Source organism: Staurois parvus, unplaced genomic scaffold (assembly GCF_062004578.1).
Source record: "Staurois parvus isolate SC_StPar_1 unplaced genomic scaffold, SC_StPar_1.0 ptg000387l, whole genome shotgun sequence".
NCBI classification, from domain to species: Eukaryota; Metazoa; Chordata; class Amphibia; order Anura; family Ranidae; genus Staurois; species Staurois parvus.
The window spans coordinates 598,841-619,480 of record NW_028318183.1 but is presented as its reverse complement, the minus strand read 5'-3'; the positions used below and the strand labels follow the sequence as shown (position 1 = coordinate 619,480).

General features: G+C 40.8%; 1 protein-coding gene across 1 annotated transcript in view; it reads right to left on the bottom strand.

Annotated features, from left to right (window-relative positions):
* The window catches only part of IFT88 (intraflagellar transport 88), a 151,388-nt gene that overhangs the window by 37,993 nt on the left and 92,755 nt on the right, over window positions 1-20,640 (bottom strand). Inside the window, exons 18-20 of the mRNA XM_089685780.1 lie at window positions 15,638-15,746; window positions 13,527-13,677; window positions 7,710-7,825 (exon numbers count right to left, since the gene is read on the bottom strand). Coding sequence (XP_089541906.1) covers window positions 7,710-7,825; window positions 13,527-13,677; window positions 15,638-15,746 — 376 coding nt within the window. The remainder of the gene's footprint in view (window positions 1-7,709; window positions 7,826-13,526; window positions 13,678-15,637; window positions 15,747-20,640) is intronic.

The window sequence follows — 20,640 nt, the reverse complement described above, 5'->3', positions numbered from 1 at the left end:
AACCCATCAGATTATCACCTACTCTCCTCTCCTTTAGGCGCACCCTGAAAACCCACCTCTTCAGGGAAGCCTACCCCACCCCCTGCTAACTTGCCGACCTCCTTCACTCTTCCTACCACTCCATCCCCCACAGCTTTCTCCTCCTGTGCCACCATCCCCTCCCTCCTAGATTGTAAGCTCGAAAGAGCAGGGCCCTCGAACCCCTCATGTTTTGCATTGTATTGTATTGTTATTGTTCTGTCCCCCATTGTAATGTACAGTGCTGAGAGAACTATTGGCGCTTTATAAATACTGTATAATAATAATAATATTCTATTTTGCCTGCAGTTCAGCTTTTGTCGATCCGGTCTACTGGCTCTTCAGTCTGGCAATAGATTTCTTCATGAATTAAGTAACAATACAATAATGAGCTTAATTTCTGTTTGTTGTCTGTCTATTTAATATAGGGTCTCCAGTGTCAATTGTAGTTCAATGTAGAAAACATGGCTTTCAGCAATGTCTGAAACACTTTTATTGGGCATAATAGATATTTCAACCTGGACAGGTATAATGGGAGATGCTAAGTATAACTAATATTTATAAACTATATTCTTTCTCCTTGAGCAATGTAGACAACACAAAAAAATTCTATGATTTAGCTTATCTAAGTTTGTTATAAAATACTGACTTTGCAGAGACCTGTGTATAATTTATCTTTGCTGAAATATGTCACAGGGCAGCCTCAAGCTTTGACAACAGTGACTCTGTGCACGTCATGTTCTTCCCCAGTGAAGGTTACTCACATTACACGGCACAATAGAGCTGATTCAGTCTAATTCAATGACCTGATTCAAAACCTTACAAAAATGTCAGTCACGCACATTTTGTTTATTTTTGTATACTGTATACAAAAATAATCATAGTGTAAGGCTAAATTCACACTACATTCCTGCGTTTGGTTTATTTGTACGCAGTAGAACTAATCGGGGAAGTATAAACATGTGGTCCAAATCAAGTTCTCCTGCATTTAAATGTAATTGCGTTTACATGCGTTCAGAGTAATCTAATCTACCCCTGAAAGCTAAGAATTCTATTTCTAAATGCAACTAAACTGAATGCATATAAAGGGCTCATGCCATGGGCGCAGAGGGCAGAACACTAGCATTCAACATATTTCTGCCCCTAGCAGTTCCAGGTGCTTGCATACAGCCATGGCCAGCAGCCTGCACAAATCAGTGACATGTTGTGTGCCTATTACTGTACATCTGACCAGTTACATGTGTACAGGGACAGTCAAGCGGCCATGGGCATTAACTGTCTGCATCCATGGCCACTCATTTGTTCCTGTACAAATGTAACCGCTTGAATGTACAGTAATAGGTGTACAGTAGTGGCATCTGTCAACATGTCAATGATTTCTAGGCAATGTGCTGCAACGTTCTGCATGAACCATAAATGCACAGTGTAAATTAAACCTTTTAAAATCATTACATGCATTTATAAGCTTTTGGAATATATTCAATAAAATGAGTATGTCATTGCTAGTGTGAATAAGGCCTAATAGCATAACAATGACTTGTTTAGAAAAGATGAAAAAAGAAAACATAGAAACTGCTGAGAGAAGACAATTTGACAGCAGATGCCTTTTTGTATTGGATATTTTAAGTAAAGTAAGATTAACTATTTGTAGTTATGGGTTACAATTAAACTTTTGTTAAGCCATAGGTGAATCGAAATTTGGACACTTCAGCAAGGACCGTCCAAATTTTGATCCATGTGTAGCTGTCCTTTTGGAACAGAATTTGATCATTAGATCGTTGGACTTAGCAAACCAAGTCATATTTGATAAAGAAATTAATGCAGACTTCACAATGACTGCTTACTTCACTGCTCCTCTCTTACTATGGAAATCTATGTGTCAGGTCTCACCTGACCATAAAGAACAGACTCTCTAGAACGAAAAACTATATTTATATTTTTTTTATATTATACAAAAGTAAAAACTGTATTTTAAAATTATATACAAGCTATAGGCAGTTGAAATTATATATAAATCTTGACATTTCAGGAAAAAGTTTATTAGTTACTTATATAGCATTGCCAATTTATGCAGTACTTGTATACACACACGCACATTTTATATATATATATATATATATATATACACACACAGTTGCAAGAAAAAGTATGTGAACCCCTTGGGATTACGTGGAGTTTTGCATGAATTGGGCATAAAATGTGCTCTGAATGTCATCTAAGTCACAACAATAGAAGAACACAGTCTGCTGAACATAATACTACACAAACATTAGATGTTGCCATGGTTTATTGCACATAACATGTAAACATTCACAGTGCAGGGAGGAAAAAGTATGTGAGGCCCTAGCTAAATGACTTCTCCCAGAGCTAATTGGAGCCAGGAGTGAGCCAACCTTGACTCCAATCAGTGTGATGATATTGAATGCGTTGCTGACAGCTGTCCTGCCCTTAAAAAACACACACCTGTTTTGGGTTTACTGGTTTCAAGAAGCACTGTCTGATGTGAACCATGCCTCGCAGAAAAGAGCTCTCAGAAGACCTACGATCAAGAATTGTTGACTTGCATGAAGCTGGAAAGGGTTACAAAAGTATCTCCAAAAGCCTTGATGTTCATGTGTCCACGGTAAGACAGACTGTCTACAAATGGTGAAAGTTTAGTACTGTTGCTACTCTCCCTAGGCGTGGTTGTCCTGTAAAAATGACTGCAAGAGCACAGCGCAGAATGCTGTATGAGGTAAAGAAGAATCCCAGAGTGTCAGCTAAAGTCCTACAGAAATCTCTGGCACATGCTAACATTTTTGTTGACACATCTACAATAAGGAAAACATTAAACAAGAATGGAGTACATGGGAGGACACCACGGAGGAAGCCATTGCTGTCCAAAAAGAATATTGCAGCACGTTTGAAGTTTGCAAAAGAACACCTGGATGTTCCACAGCACTACTGGCAAAATATACTGTGGACAGATGAAACCAAGATTGAGTTGTTTGGGAAGAACACACAACACTATGTGTGGAGAAAAAAAGGCACAGCACACCAACATCAAAACCTCATCCCCACTGTAAAACATGGCGGAGGGAGCATCATGGTTTGGGGCTGCTTTGCTGCCTCAGGGCCTGGATGGATTGTTGTCATTGATGGGAAAATGAATTCCAGAGTTTATCAAGACATTTTGCAGGAAAACGTACGACCATCTGTCCGACAACTGAAGCTCAGCAGAGGATGGGTTATGCAACAGGACAATGACCCAAAGCATACAAGTAATTCAACAAAGCAATGGCTGCAACAGCACAGAATACGCCTTCTGGAGTGGCCCAGTCAGAGTCCTGACCTCAACCCGATTGAAATGCTGTGGCATGACCTTAAGAGAGAGATTCACACCAGACATCCCAAGAATATCGCTACACTGAAACAGTTTTGTGAAGAGGAGTGGTCCAAAATTACTCCAGATCGTTGTGCAGGTCTGATCTGCAACTACAGGAAACGCTTGGTTGAGGTTATTGCTGCCAAAGGAGGGTCAACCAGTTATTAAATCCAAAGGTTCACATACTTTTTCCTCCCTGCACTGTGAATGTTTACATGTTATGTGCAATTAAACCATGGCAACATCTAATGTTTTTGTAGTATTATGTTCATCAGACTGTGTTCTTCTATTGTTGTGAATTAGAGGACGTTCAGAGCACATTTTATGCCCAATTCATGCAAAACTCCACGTAATCCCAAGGGGTTCACATACTTTTTCTTGCAACTATATATATATATATATATATATATATATATATTTTTTTTTTATTTTTTTTTTTATTGTACTTTACTTCAGTCCCTGCCCGCAAGGAACTTACAATTTAAGGTCTCTAACTCACATTCATAGATACACATACTAGGGCCAATTTAGGCAGCAGCCAATTAATCTACTAGTATGTCTTTCGAGTGTGGGAGGAAACCACAGTACCCAGAGGAAACCCATGCAGGCACAGGGAGAACATCCAAACTACAGGCAGATAGGGTCATGGTTGGGATTTGAACAGACGACCCTATTGCTGCTAGGTGGAACAGCTAACCACTTAGCCACTGTGCTGTGCCCACTTCTACTTCTAGAGGAGAGAACAGTCATGGTCAAACTCAACTTTTAGCAACGGACAAAGAACTGTTCATGATGATTTTCTTTTCCCATGAACATCTGGAAAAGAGTTCATATTAAAAGTTACATTGCATATGGTATTATTAACATTTGTCGGGATTATTTTAATAAAAAATGTCAATTGTATTATTATTGCATAAGTGAATACTTGTCTAATTAAGTAATTTGGGTTTTATATTACTATATACAATTTCCATATTTATATATTTTATTTATATTAATTGGTTTTAGCAATACATATTGGTATATATCTTGGATACATATTGGTATATATTTTGGAGATGATGTTTTCAACATTATAAATAATTATTTTGAATTTATTGTATTACAATGTCTGTATGCTACAGAAGAAGATCCATAATTAAGAAATCTCAGTACAAATGACCTCAGCGAATGTCTGTAAGATGTATAGATAGAAAAGTTTTCATAAACACTTAGGTAATACATTATTTTAAGAGACACTGGTCCCAGTTTGTCTAATGAATCCTGTCAAAAGAGCAACTACCTCTTGAGTTTATTGAATTCCAACAAACTGAAGGTTAGAGGTCAACTGTTGACATGGTACAAGAGGTTGTAGGAAAAATCCTAAATAATTCCTTATTCTATACTGCCCCTTTAGGTAATTGGAATCATTTTGTAAAGGAAATGACACTATGAGTGATGTCATAATTAAGTGAGATAAGCTTTGTCCGCCTAGGTTTTTTGGGTGTTAAAAGTTAGGAGATAGTTGGAGTGGGGAGGAAAAAAAAAAAAAGGACAGACAGAGGGGGAAAAAAAATGAACAAAAGACGGACACACACAGGCATATTTGTCACACTTAAATTATTCGAATGATCAAACAAGTTTTAATATTACACAAAGATATCCTGAGTAAATACAAAATTCAGTTTTTAAATGAGGATTTCATTTATTAAGGGAAAAAGATGTTCACACCTGCCTGGCCTTCTGTGAAAAAGTAATTGCCTCTAAACCTAAGAAATCTATTGTGCCGCCCTTGGCGGCAACAACTGTAATCAAGCATTTGCGATAACTGGCAATGAATCTTTTACATTGCTGTGGAGGAATTTTGCCCATTCTTCTTTGCAGAATTGTTTTAATTCAGCCACATTGGTTTTTGAGCATGAACGGCCTGTTTAAAGTCATACCACAGCATCTAAATCGGATTTAGATCCAGACTTTGACTAGGCCACTCCAAAACCTCAATTTTGTTTTTTTTAACTATTCAGTGGTGGACTTGCTGGTGTGTTTTGGATCATTGTCCTGCCGCATAACCCAAGTGCGCTTGAGCATGAAGTCATGAACCAATTGCCAGACACTCTCCTTCAGGATTTTCTGGTAGAGCTCAGAAATTCTGATTCCATCGATTATGGCAAGTCGTCCTGGTCCTGAATCTGCAAAAGCAGCCCCAGACCATCATACTAAAACCACCACGTTTCACTGTTGGTATGATGTTCTTTTTATGAAATGCGCTATTATTTTTATGCCAGATGTAATGGGATTTTTGGCAAATGCGAGACGAGCCTTTGTGTTTCTTTTGGTCACCAGCAGCTTTCACCTTGGAACTCTCCCATGGATGCCATCTTTGTCCAGTCTCTTTCTTATTGTTGAATCATGAACACTGACCTTAACTGAGGCAAGTGAGGCTTGCAGTTCTTTAGATGTTGTTCTGGGTCCTCCTGGATGAGTCATTATTGTGCTCTTAGAGTAAGTTTGGTAGACCAGTCACTCCTGGGAAGGTTCACCACTGTTCCAAGTTTTCTCCATTTGTGGATAATGGCTTTCACGTGGTTCAATGGAGTCCCAAAGCCTTAGAAATGGCTTTGTAACCCTTTCCCGACTTGATACATGTCAATTACTCATTGGTTCTTGAATTTATTTAGAGAGTGGCATGATGTCTTGCTTTTTGAGATCTTTTAGTGTAATCTTCACTTTGTCAGACAGCCCTTTAAGTGATTTCTTGATTCAACAGGTCTGGCAGTAATCAGGCCTGGGCGTGGCAAGTGAAATTTAACTCAGCTTTCCAAAAAAGTGGTTAATCACAGTTCATTCACGGTTTAGGGGGGGGGGGGGATGCAATCACTTTTTCAGGCAGGTTTGGACAGCTTTTTTCCCTTCATAAACAAAAATCATCACTTAAAAACTGCAATTTGTATTGACTTTGGTTCTTTATATTTGTGTGATATTAAAATTTGTTTTCACACTTTCACTAATTTGTTTTCATTAATTTTTCACAGCACTGTAGGCGAGAGACCATCTTATACTCTCACCGGCCACTTTATTAGGTACACCTTGCTAGTACCGGGTTGGAGCACCTTGTGCCTTAAACACTACCTTAATTCTTCATGGCATAGATTCAACAAGGTGTATGAAACATTCCTCAGAGATTTTGGTCCATATTTACATGATTTCATCATGTAGCTGCTGCAGATTTGTCAGCTGCACATCCATGATGCAAATCTCCCATTCCACCACATACCAAAGGTGCTCTACTGGATTGAGATCTATTGACTGTGGAGGACACTGGAGTACAGTGAATTCATTTTTATGTTCAAAAGACCAGTTTGAGATGGTTTGAGCTTTGTGACATGGTGCATTATCCAGCTGGAAGTAGCGATCAGAAGATGGGTACACTGTAGTCATAAAGGGTTGGACATGCTCAGCAACAATACTCAGGTAGGCCGTGGCATTTAAACAATACTCAACTGGTACTAAGGGGCCCAAAGTGTGCCAATATCCCCCACACCATTACACCACCAGCCTGAACTGTTGGTACAAGGCAGAATGGATCCATGCTTTCATGTTGTTTACACCAAATTCTGACCCTACCATCTGAATGTTGCAGCTGAAATCGAAACCAGGCAACATTTTTCCAATCTTCTATTGTCCAATAATGGTGAGCCTGTGCAAATTGTAGCCTCCATTTCCTGTTCTTAGCTGACAGTAGTGGCACCCGGTATGGTCTTCTGCTGTTGTAGCTCATCTGCTTCACAGTTCCACGTGTTGTGAGACGGTATTCTGCATACCTTGGTTATAACGAGTTACTTGAGTTACTGTTACCTTTCTAACATCACAAACCAGTCTGCCCATTCTCCTATGACCTCTGACATCAACAAGGCATTTTCATCCACACAACTGCTGCTCACTGGATATTTTCCCTTTTTCTGACCATTCTGTGTAAACCGTAGAGTTGGTTGTGTGTGAAAATCTCAGTAGATCAGCAGACTTTGAAATACTCAGCCCAGTCCATTTGGCACCAATAACTATGCCACATTTAAAGTCACCTAAATCCCTTTTCCCCCATTCTGATGCTCAGTTTGAACTTCAGCAAGTCATCTTCACCATGCCTAGATGCCTAAATACATTGAGTTGCTGCCATGTGATTGGCTGATTAGCACTTTGTGTTACCAAGCAACTGAATAGGTGTACTTAATAAAGAGGCCGGTGAGTGTATATCTACAACGTGGCTCTGGTACACACATACCAAGAATCCAAGTCACCATCCACCCAAAACTCGCATTACATACTGACCATTACAACAAGCTATACTTACTGTATAAGAGCAGCTCTTTCAAAGTACTTAATAGCTTTCTCACAAAATTGTGTGTCAATGTAGTAGGCTCCCAGCCACTGAATGACTTCAATGTTTGAAGGGAAATAGCGATATGACTGCAAGGCAAAAGAAACATTTTCAGTCATAAATAACATCTTTCCCTGGCACTTGTGGAAAATCTGAGCCATGTAAATATTTAAAGCTAAGCCTGCCAGCAATTAGTCACATATGAATGCAGCCAATGTATACTGGGTGTAAACCGGCCTGATGAAGAGGAATGTTTATGGATCACAAGAACGAAAGGAATTATGCTTGGCTGTTTACCTGGTCAGTGATACAAATATCCTGAATGTAAGAGCAGTTTATAAACAACAGTGAAAATACAAGTACTCGTGTTACATTTACTGAAACCCCACTGACATGGCACAGGTAGGTCCTGCTCACAATTAGGGCCTGGTCCCACCAGCAAGCCACGATGAACAAACAGCTGCTGGTGTGAGAAACACCGTGCCAATGCACCAATCCCAGTGCACTGCATAGACCACTTTTTTCACAGAACTTTATTAAAGTACAATCCTATTCACTGCAGTGGTGCTGGGATGTGCCAGTTTGCAGTACAACTTGATGAGCTGGAAAAAAAAATACTGCAAAGCAGAACCTTTTTTCAGCACACCACAGCAACATTGTGAAGTGAAATGACACCCTTGTAAACAAGGCATTTTACCTAGTCTATGTATAGTGGCCGCACTGGACAGCATAGCCCCAAGGCATCTGGTGTGAACGGGTCCTTTGGGAATTATTAAAGAAGAACTCTCAAGGTAATTTATAAATAAAATCTGTGCAAATCTAAAAGCATATTTAGAGGTCTGGAAATGTTAAGGTATAAAATAAAACTTTTGTAAGAATCTCACTTCTCTTTTATTCAATTTCTGTTTATCTGTTCATCCCCACAAAGACTGCTGATTGCAGGGCTGTGACAGACTTTGTCACCTGGGAAATAGAAGCCAGAAAACGTTTGGTGAGACTTCTTCTTTAAAGAAAACATGAACTTAGAGGGATATGAAGGCTTCCATTGCTCATCCTAATTGAAAAAAAAATTGTTTCTTGGCTGCATCCGCATTCAGCACTGAAAAATACTTGTTCAATTCTGCGTTCAGCACATCCAATAAAGGAAACCTTACCTGGAAGAAACATTAAAATGATGACGTTTTCTGGCTGTCATGCTGATCCTCTAGCTTTGAGAATACTGAATAACTTTCTGACAGCAAGCCTGCAGTATGTGAAGTGAGAACTCATGATCAACATATCAGTGACTGTCAGGTCCTTAAATGAATCAAAGGGTCAGTTCACTGAAAGAAAAGAGCTGTTATACTTCTCTCTCAGCCAGTGTCCCTTACCTACCTTCTCTTCCCAGCACTGTAGCCTCCCTCATCCTCATTGCCTTTTGACACTTCCTGGAGTGTCGGATGCCTGTGCCTGGTACCTCATTCTGGCCCCTATGTCGCTGCTGAGTCATGTCTTGACATAAGGTACCAGTGTACAGCGGGAGTCACAGGTATCTGAAACTCCTGAGACATGCAAAAGGAAACACAGCAGGGCACCAGGTCAGAGTGGATAAAAACAGTGGAACTTTATTCAAGAAGCATTTACATGTAAATACTCCACAAACAGCATCCTGATAAGAGTGCAGTGAGCAAGGACAGCTCTCACTCCAGATTAGTGGAGCCGACAATCTCTGCAGGGAGTGGGGAGAGACCCGCTGAAGATGGAGGTACACAGCGTCCCTCCATGCACTCCCACCGAATGGCCAGGGTGTCTGACAGGTACTGTGGATGACAGGTGGGCGGGTCACAACATGTTTCTGAGGCTCTGCCTCCTTTATCAAGCAGGCCCGCCCCTTGACAGGACACAATGTTCACAGCTGACAGGAGGATTGCTGGCCTACCGACCTGTCATCCACGGCACCTGTCAGACACCCCAGCCATTCGGCACAAACTCACGGAGGGACAGGGTGTATCTCCATCTCCAGCGGATCCTTTCCCCACTCCCTGCAGCGATTGTCGGCTCCACTAATCTGGCGTGAGAACTGTCCTTGCTCACTGCACTCTATCAGGATGCTGTTTGTGGAGTATTTACATGTAAGTGCCTCTTGAATAACGTTTCACTGTTTTTATCCAAGGTGACCTGGCACCCTGCTGTGTTTCCTTTTGCATTTCTCGTGATGGCTTCCCTGATCCTTGGAAAGGAGCTGCAGGTGATTGCCTGTGTTTAGTCTTCATCGCCCACACCTTTCCTCATTTAACAACCATGTGGAGGGACTGATCTTTTGACACACCATCCTCTGCACAATTGCAAGTTTTTGTTACATTGTATCCAGTGACAACTGTTACCATTTATTATGTACAGTGAGGAACAGAAGTATTTGAACACCCTGCAATTTTGCAAGTTCTCCCACTTAGAAATCATGGAGGGGTCTGAAATTCACATTGTAGGTACATTCCCACTCTGAGACAGAATTAAAAAAAAAAAATTCAGGAAATCACATTGTATGATTTTTAAAGAATTTATTTGTCTTGCACTGCTGAACATATGTATTAGAACATCTAAGAAACAGCAAGAATTCTGGCTCTCAAAGACCTGTTACTGTGCCTTTAAAAAGTCCACCTCCGCTCATTAATCTAACTTAGTAGTACCTGTCTGAGCTCTTTAAAGACACCTGTCCACCCCACAGTCAGTCAGACGCCAACTACTACCATGGGCAAGACGAAAGAGCTGTCAAAAGACACCAGAGACATAATTGTGGACCTCCACAAGGCTGGAAAGGGTTATGGGCCAATTGCCAAGCAGCTTGGTGAAAATAGATCAACTGTTGGAGCAATTGTTAGAAAATGGAAGAGGCTAAAGAAGACTGTCAGTCTCCCTCGGACTGGGGCTCCATGCAAGATCTCACCTCGTGCGGTATCACTGATAAGAAAGGTTAGGAATCAGCCCAGAACTACAAGGGAGGAGCTGGTCAATGACATGGAGAGCTGGGACCACAGTTTCAAAGGTCACTGTCGGTAGAACACTACGACGTCATGGTTTCAAATCATGCATTGCACGGAAGGTTCCCCTGCTCAAGTCATCACATGTCCAGGCCCGTCTGAAGTTTGCCAATGACCATCTGGATGATCCAGAGGAGGCATGGGAGAAAGTCATGTGGTCAGATGAGACCAAAGTAGAACTTTTTGGTATAAACTTCACTCGTGTTTGGAGGAAAAAGAAGGATGAGTTGCATCCCAAGAACACCATCCCTACTGTGAAGCATGGGGGTGGTAACATCATGCTATTGGGGTGCTTTTCTGCGAAGGGGACAGGACGACAGCACTGTATTAAGGAAAGGATGAATGGGGCCATTTATTGTGAGATTTTGAGCAACAACCTCCTTCCCTCAGTCACAGCATTGAAGATGGGTCGTGGCTGGGTCTTCCAACATGACAACAACCCCAAGCACACAGCCAGGATAACCAAGGAGTGGCTCCATAAGAAGCATATCCAGGTTCTGGAGTGGCCTAGCCAGTCTCCAGACCTAAATCCAATAGAACATCTTTGGAGGGAGATGAAACTCCGTGTTGCTCAGCGACAGCCCCGAAACCTGTCAGATCTAGAGGAGATCTGTGTGGAGGAGTGGGCCAAAATCTCTGTTGCAGTGTGTGCAAACCTGGTCAAGAACTACAGGAAACGTTTGACCTCTGTAATTGCAAACAAAGGCTTCTGTACCAAATATTAACACTGATTTTCTCAGGTGTTCAAATACTTATGTTCAGCAGTGCAAGACAAATACATTCTTTAAAAATCAAACAATGTGATTTCCTGAATTTTTTTTTAATTCTGTCTCTCAGAGTGGGAATGCACCTACAATGTGAATTTCAGACCCCTCCATGATTTCTAAGTGGGAGAACTTGCAAAATCGCAGGGTGTTCAAATACTTCTGTTCCTCACTGTATATGGACTTGTCTACTAGTTCATCATCCTTACCACATTCCATCATCATCTGAGCGCTGGATATGCTTGTAATTTTTACAAGGTGTTGTATATGTTATCTGGAACATAGCTCACTGGAGAGGTAAGTATAATAGTGCTTTCTTTTGCAGGGAACTGGCCTTTTAATTTGTTTAGGGACCTGACGGGATGTCAGCATGACAGCCAGGCATCTATCATTTACAGAAGTAACAAAAGCAACCCCAAAATTTTCCTTAGTACAGGTTTTCCTAAACATTAGATATGCTAGTTAAAATGCACACATTCCAATATATGCATCTCTTTCAGGCCTGTTTTGACTGGCTTTGGGCTTGTGTTATTTATTTTATTTCAGGTACTTATATAGTGCCATCAATTTACACAGCGCTTTACACATATATATTGTACATTCACATTGGTTCCTAACCCTCAAGGGGTATACAATCTAAGGTCCCTAACTTACATTCATACATGCACATACTAGGGCCAGTTTTGACAGGATCCAATTAACCTACCAGCATGTCTTTGGAGTGTGGGAGGAAACCTGAGTACCCGGAGGAAACCCATGCAGGCACAGGGAGAACATGCAAACTCCAGGCAGGTGGTGTCGTGGTTGGGATTTGAACCGACGACCCAAGTACTGCCAGGCGGAAGTGCTAACCACTTAGCCACTGTGCTGCCCGTGTTAATGTAATCAATCTGACAGAACAATGGCAGAAAAAGACCAAGTGGTCCATTCAATAGGAATTCAAATGTTTATGCATGGTAAACAGAACTTAAACCAGTCTGAAATGCAAACCTTTTCCCCCTGTCACTATGATGTGTTTGACTTCTAGAGTCAGTTACCTGCATTTACTAAGGCTGGGATTACACCAGCACTGCACTGCAATGTATGGCCACTGGTGTGCGCTGAGAATAAGCAGCGAAGGGCAGTGCAATATATTGTTACAGAAACCGCACTGTTTACATTTTTGTTTTTTGTAACTTAATTTGAAGTGTCACAAATTGACACTTCAATCAAGTCTCTGCCAGCAGTGCATTGTGATGCACTGCAATGATATGTGGTGTCATGTGATGTGATAAAAAGTTTTTGATTATTGTATCACAGCTCACACCGACGCAGTGCATTGATGTGACCTACACCTATTGAAAGCAAGACTGTTTTCCTTGTCTTTGCTTATGCATAGTTTGAGACCAGCTTAACTCAAAAGTATGCTTTCTTGTGATTGGATTTGACTTGCTTTTGACATTCTCAGACAGGAGCCCATATAAACCTACATGTTGCAATTTCTGAAGCTTTTCAATAAAAAAAAAAAATAGAGCTGCAGAGCAAATCTGGGGCACTCGTGGTTTCCTGTTGCAAGTGACCAAAAGACTGAAAATGGAGTGAAGAGGATCAATTTGACTACAGTGTTGTAACTGCAAACTGCTGTAAATCTGATTTTTTTTGGTTGCCCAAAACCAGGAAATCATTGACACTGTGGGTAGCACATTACTGGGGACAATTTAACACCATTTAATCATTCTGTTGACAGAAAATCAGGGTGTTCTGGTATGAGCTACAATAGTAAGGCAAGGGAGAAGAGGACACAGTGAACACACAGGCTGTTTGAATACCAGATCACTCTAGTGTTCTGGGGTCCCTGGTTGCTCAAAAAAAAAAATGAAACTGATATATAGCATAAGTAACATTCATTCTCTCCACTCTTTTATTTTATGTAATTCCAGGATGATAAATAAAAGCATATCAATGGTATATACCTTCATGCTGTATATGTTCTTTTGCTAACTATATGAACATATAAATATGACACCTACCTCACAGTAGTACTGAAAGGCTTGTGTTTTGTCACCCTCTGTATCATACAACTCGCCAAGTTTAGCCAGTGCTTGTGAATCTGTAGGAGCTATACTAATAAGCTGCATTAGCCATTCTATTGCCTGATTTGGATCCTCAAGCAATTCATACCTACACAAGCTAAGTTAAGGAAAATTAAATATTAGAACACAATAAAAGACAACTTCATTTTTTTTTAAAAAAGGCCCTGTGTATAAGTAATAAAACTAAAGAGAAGAAGGGAGTAGTGGTTCCAGATATCACAGGTATACACAAATGGTAGGTTTGAATAATAAAATTGTATAATATATGACCAGCCTTATGAGGAGGCAAAAGTGAGAAACCAATTCTGATACAACGATAATAACTGTAAAAATGTTTTCATTTGTTTTAAGTTTTGGAAAGAGTGGGGATGGGTTAAAATCAGTTTTTTTTTACAGTGCCTTGAAATAGTATTCATCCCCCTGGACGTTTTCCACATTTTGTCATGTTACAAATGTGAATGTATTTTATTAGGTTTTTATGTGATAAATCAACACAAAGTGGCACATGATTGTGAAGTGGAAGGAAAACGATAAATGGTTTTCAAAATTTTTTACAAGTTAATATCTGAAAAGTGTGGTGTGCATTTGTATTCAGCTCCCTTTACTCTGATACCCCTAACTAAAATCTAGTGGAACCAATTGCCTTCAGAAGTCACCTAATTAGATAATAGAGTCCACCTGTGTGTAATTTAATCTCAGTATAAATACAGCTGTTCTGTGAGTATTCTCAGAGTTTTGCTAGAGACTATTAGTGAACAAACAGCATCATCAAGCCCAAGGACAGGGCTAGAAAGGTCAGGGATAAAGTTGTGGTGAACTTTAAAGCAGGGTTAGGTTATAAAAAAAATATCACAAGCTTTCAGCATCTCACAGAGCACTGTTCAATCCATCATCCAAAAATGGAAAGAGTATGGCACATTTGCAAACCTACGAAGACATGGCCATCCACCTAAACTGACAGGCCGGTAAGGACAGCAATAATCAGAGAAGCAGCCAAGAGACCCATAGTAACTCTGGAGGAGCTGCAGAGATCCACAGCTCAGGTGGGAGAATCTGTCCACAAGACAACTCTTCTGCCCTCTTCTGCTGCGGATATGTACCTTACACACACTCCCCCATCATTCCAATTACCTCCAGATCACTTGAAAATAAACAGTATCTTTGGGAATGGGGGTACACGTGAGCCACTCACATAGAGCACTGTTGACTAAGTACAGGGAGAAAGATTATTAGCTCTGTTAGCTCTGACATGGCCCAACAGAGACCTTACACAGGGCTCTTAATGTAGGGCTCCTGCAGGAACAGCTACAAGGGAGCGTGAGTATCTGCTGGATAGGTGGTCTGCCAAGAGAAAGTGTCTGGATGAAAATGTTCCTTTCAGGTCAAAGTGGCGGGTTCAACAAAGGACATCTGTACTTAGCTGCAGGGCTTTCCTGCCTCATTCTACATTGTCTTTTAGATAGGTATAAAACGTGGCTATGCCCTCACCATGAAGCTTTGCACGTCTTAAATGACAGCATAGATTGAGGCCCAAGAAACCTACAGTTGGGTTGAGGTGTTTCTATGGTTCTTTCTTGGTTCCTTCCAGTGTAATACACATACTGTACCTTAAAAAGTGAGTGAAGGTTTGGGTGACAATATAAAACATATTAGTTCAAACTTTAAAGTGTCTATGCAAGTAACAGATTCACTCTCCCCCAGCAGCAGCACACTCACCTTTTCATCACCTCCTGCTGCTCTGTTCCTCTGCACTCTGTAAGCTATGAGTACCTCAAGTCTTAGCTTACACAGGGCTAGGGAGGGACACTCCCTGGTACTCAGTAATTGACTCAGCACTTCTCCCATAATTACTGAAAGTTGAATGAAGCATTGGGGAGCAAAGAAGAGGTGAATATGTGCTGTTTGAAAAGAGGGAATTAAAGCAAATCTAATGTTCTGCAAAGACAAAGCATGAGCTTGCTTTAAAATAAATGTTTTAAAAGTATCTCATAAGTTCTCATCCTGTAAAACGCGATTCCCCCAACACACTCCGTTTTCTTGAAGGATACAGGCTTGCTATCTGACTAAGAACCTGCGCGCTGTTTCGGAGGATTGCATGTAGTTTAAGGAAACAATCCAGAGCCTCCTCGAGGCGATTTGATTTCTTGTACGTCAAACCTGGAAAAAGATACCAGTACAAATTATTTTTTTTATATGGAAATTTAATATACAAAATTTATTATATATTAAGTCCAATACAAATAGAGTAAACAGAAATAAATTAAGCATTTTAAATGCCTACATCACAAAATGAAAGGAAGCTACTCCTACCGAGCATTTTTGGAGTATCACATTGCTATCAGGATTTTTATGGGTACCTCACACCTTTTGCAGACATCCCTGGTCACCTGGCCAACAGATCTTGGTGTTGGAGAAATCTATCATACCATATAAAAATGGATATTTCTGTCCATTACACTATGGTTCACCCACTAGGCTTGGAGGACGTACATGCTCAGGCAATATAAATGTGGATATCTGTGAAATTATTAGGTGGCTGACACATGGTTCAGTAATCCAAAGTCCGATGTCTATAGTCTTTTTGAAGATATGAGAAGTGCTTTGAAAAGTTCACTTATTATATTGGATGTAGTGACTACATACTGCAAATACAACACAGACATTTAGATGGGAGAGGCGCTTGTTTTGAGGTTTACCCTAGGTTCACACCTAAGCGTTTTCTTCAGAGTTTGCATTTTGCAGTAACGCAGTACAGTCCATTTAAAATGATTTCCTATGGGACATGTTCACACCTGTGCGGTTTTTATGCGTTTTGCAAAAAAAAAAAAAACCTCAAAAAAAACAAAAAACGCATCAAAAAACGGCAAAACACAAGTGCAAAAATGAAAAACAATGCAGAAACAGCTCAAAAGCAACCTGCATATATGTGAACCTAGCCTAAAGCAGGCCATACATGGGTCGAATTCCGAACGTTTTTCACAAATTTTCCAGCATGCCCGATAAACGAAATGGGGAGGAACCATGAAAATCAGCTGGTGCCATTGCCCCACTAACAGAGCGAAAATCGCCTGATTATTCTTAGGTCTGATTTTCAAACGACAAATCGTTCGAAAATCCACCCATGTATGGCCGGCCTTAGACAGGGTGGGAGAGAATCTGTGCCAGGTGGCCTTTCCCCCACTAGTTATAGCAGCATAGAACCCACTGCAGTCATTGTCCAAGTATTCAAGCAGCTGTGGGTGTCACAGCTCAGCTGCTTCAATACAATAGCTGACAGAAGATTTTTCTCCATCCATACTGTTTACCGTGTATGGAGAAATCTTTTCAAACTGAAGAATGATAGAAATCTATGTGTGAACAGCTAGCCTTAAATCATGTTTACACATGCGATGGCTGGAGAACATCATTTGGCGCTTTTGTAATTTTAGCTTCTGTTTGACCCAAAGAGTTATCACTCTCCCAGTGGGAGGGGAGGAGCAGCTGTGGAACCTTTCAAAGTGAATGGCTGAGCGTGGTCCAAACACTGATGTGGTGTGATGTGCTTGCCCAACAAATCCAAAGTGTACACTGTGCTGTTCTGCTCAGTAAGTGAAATATATGTATGCTCAGCTTTGACTGAGCTTTCACTCAGGAATGCGATGTAAATATAGGATTTCCCATTTGCTACATTTTTCCCGTAAAAAAACCCTCAAATCTAACTGAGAAAGATTTTTGTTTAAATAAACCAAGTACGAGGATGCCAACAACCTTTTTTCTGTGCTATGCAAACAAACAAAGTGAGCACACTCCCCCTTTTTCCTCCTCTAATATAATAAAGCTTGTTTCTTAATGGAAAACTCCAGGCACATCATGCAAAAAAATACAAATATACACAATGAATATATATGTGCCTGTGTGCTTTTGGTGCCCCCCCTCTTTATAAGAAAGAATGTCCTATAAAAATGTTATAGAACAGTGGTCTCTAAACTGTAGCCCTTTGTTTGCTTTTATTTGGCCCTTGCATAATTATTGCCCCCACTATCAGCAACATTGAGGCATAGTTTCTGCCACCAATACTGACAATGGGACACTAATCCTCCCACTGAAACCAATTATTATTATTATTATTATTATACAGTATTTATAAAGCGCCGATAGTTCACTCAGCGCTGTACATTACAAAGGGGGACAGAACATGTGACAGAACAATACCAATACAATGCAAAACATGAGGGGATCGAGGGCCCTGCTCTTTCGAGCTTACAATCTAGAAGGGACGGGATAGTGGTACAGGAGGAGATAGCTGTGGGGGATGGAGTGGTAGGAAGAGTGGAGGAGGTCGGTCAAGTTAGCAGGGGGTAGGCTTCCCTGAAGAGATGGGTTTTCAGGGTGCGCCTAAAGGAGAGGAGAGTAGGTGATAATCTGATGGGTTGGGGAAGGGAGTTCCAGAGGATGGGTGACACCCTGGAGAAGTCCTGGAGGCGGGCATGGGGGTGGCGGAAACGGAGCGGTTGGAAAGGTGAATGAGTCTGGCAGCCGTATTCAGGATCGACTGAAGCGGGGATAGCCAGCGGCGAGGCAGGCCAGTGAGGACGGAGTTGCAGTAGTTGAGTCGTGATATGATGAGGGAGTGGATGAGCTGTTTAGTGGTTTCTGGGGTTAGGAACGTGCGTATTTTGGCGATGTTGCGGAGGTGGAGTCTGCACGAGTTTTTAAAGATTGGACTTGGGGCTGGAAGGATAGGTTGGAGTCCAGAATGACACCAAGTACTCTGGCCTGCAGGGCGGGTTTGATATTGGCGTTGTTGGATGTGATGGAGAAGTCAATGGGGGGTGGGGTCCGGGCTGGGGGGAAGACAAGAAGCTCGGTTTTGGAGAGATTCAGTTTAAGGAAGTGGAGCGACATCCAATCTGATATGTCGCTCAGTAGGTGTGTGATTCGGGCAGAGACCGAGGGGGTGAGGTGGGGGGTTGAGAGATAGATTTGTGTGTCATCGGCATAGAGGTGGTAGTAGAAGCCGTGAGAGTGTATGAGTTGGCCAAGGGAGGAGGTGTAGATGGAGAAGAGAAGGGGCCCAAGGACAGAGCCTTGAGGGACCCCAACAGAGAGGGGGAGTGCTATTTCTCCCACTGACACCAATGATGGGGCACTATGCCTCCCACTGATACCAACGATGGGGCACTATTCCTCCTACTGATACCAACTATTTCTTCCATTGACACCAATGATGGAATACTATTCCTCCCACTGACACCAACGATGGGACACTATTTCTCCCTATGACACTAATGATTGGACACTATTTCTCCCACTGACAAAAATGATGGGGTCTATTAATCTGCCTAATATCAAGGATGGGACGTTGTTTACTTCCACTGATGCAAGGGCACTTTCTTCTCCCACTGGCCACAGTTCAGCCCCCCTAAAGTTTGAAGGACAGTGAAGTGGTCTTTTTGTTTAGAAAGTTTGGAGACCCCTGATCTAGAACATTTTCAGCCTGTAGCAGACAATGAGGACCTTAGTGCTTCTGTAGGCTCTAAGCAGAATATCAGCCATATTACATATGCTGCTGTTCAATCTCCACATATACCTCACATCTTTATACTTGAATTCTGGCAGTTGCTTTTAATTGCAGGTACTGCTGCAATCTGTGGTCAGCAAAGGAAACACTAAAGCTGTACATTGATCAAAATTGGTATATGTTGGGAATGATTTATGAAAATTCTATTTTTATGGCAATGGTGCTTGCTTACATTTACTCCTGTCATCGTACCTCTATTGGCAGTCCCGTGCTGTTGCATTGCACTGTAAGAGTGGAGCTTATCTCAGTTTTTCCTCTTTATTGTTCTTATTGGCAGTTTTGTTGATACGCTTGCCTACTGTTGTATAATTTTATGTAAAAACACAGTAAAAAAGAAATTAAAAAAAAAATTATCAGGTCCTGTAGGAATTATTTAATTCACTTCTGTTGACAAAAACACATTGGAAAATTTTCCATTGATCAGCATCTGCAGCCACCGATCAGCGTATTCGAACAGCAGCACCAAAGGGGGGGGGGGGGATTCTTCTATGTGATTTCTTTGTGTGGATAGAGAAAACTTTTATATCTTTTTTTTTTGCTCAGCCCACTGGCTGAATGAAAAATAAATAAATAAAACTCTGTATGGCCAGCCTAAGGGCTTTATTTAGAAGATGGCAATATGGACTTATCACTGTGTGAAGTAAATACCGTGATGTCCAGCGAACTGTAGTGTTCACCTTCTGCTATAAACAGGCCTCTGCTATGAGTGTGCTATTATGTTGTTTTCAAGTGATTTTTATCCTGATTGGCATGCTCCTAAAACTATTATGAAGCATGTGTATGCTTGACAGTTACCAAAGTAATACATTTTGGTACTTCATGCCTGTAACACATAATATAGGATAACATAGGTAGAAAGATCTTTGCAGTGTCCTTATTGAAGTGCTTTTGGAAAGCAAAGGAAGATAAGGAAAACATTACTCCTAACTCTATTTGTAGGATGCATTATACCCCATTTCTACTTAGCTAAATATTATTAGTAGCCTTGTATTCCAGTTATACCGTTACCTAAAAACTGGTGTACCTTTTTGCCAAACCACTGAGCTATTTCGCTTCCTGCATTGGCACATTTTGAATTTATCGAATTCAAGAGGGAGGTCAAGATGGCTCAATGTTCTCGGTTGAGTGAGCCAATGCTTTACCATATTGTTGTAATGTGATGGTTGTAATGTGAAATGTGATGCATGTATTAAATTTTTTCTCTTACTACCTAACAAAAAAAAATGAATTGTATATATATATATATATATATATATATATATATATATATATACACATATATACACATACATACATACACACATATAATAAAATGGAATGACACGGGGAAAAAGTATTGAACAAGCTAACTGAAATATATTTAATACTTGGTGCAAAATGCTTTGTTGGTATTGACAGCTTAAGGATGCCTCCTGTATGGAGAAACTAGTCGCATGCATTGCTCAGGTGTGGTTTTGGCCCATTCTTCCACACAAACAGTCTTAAAGTTTT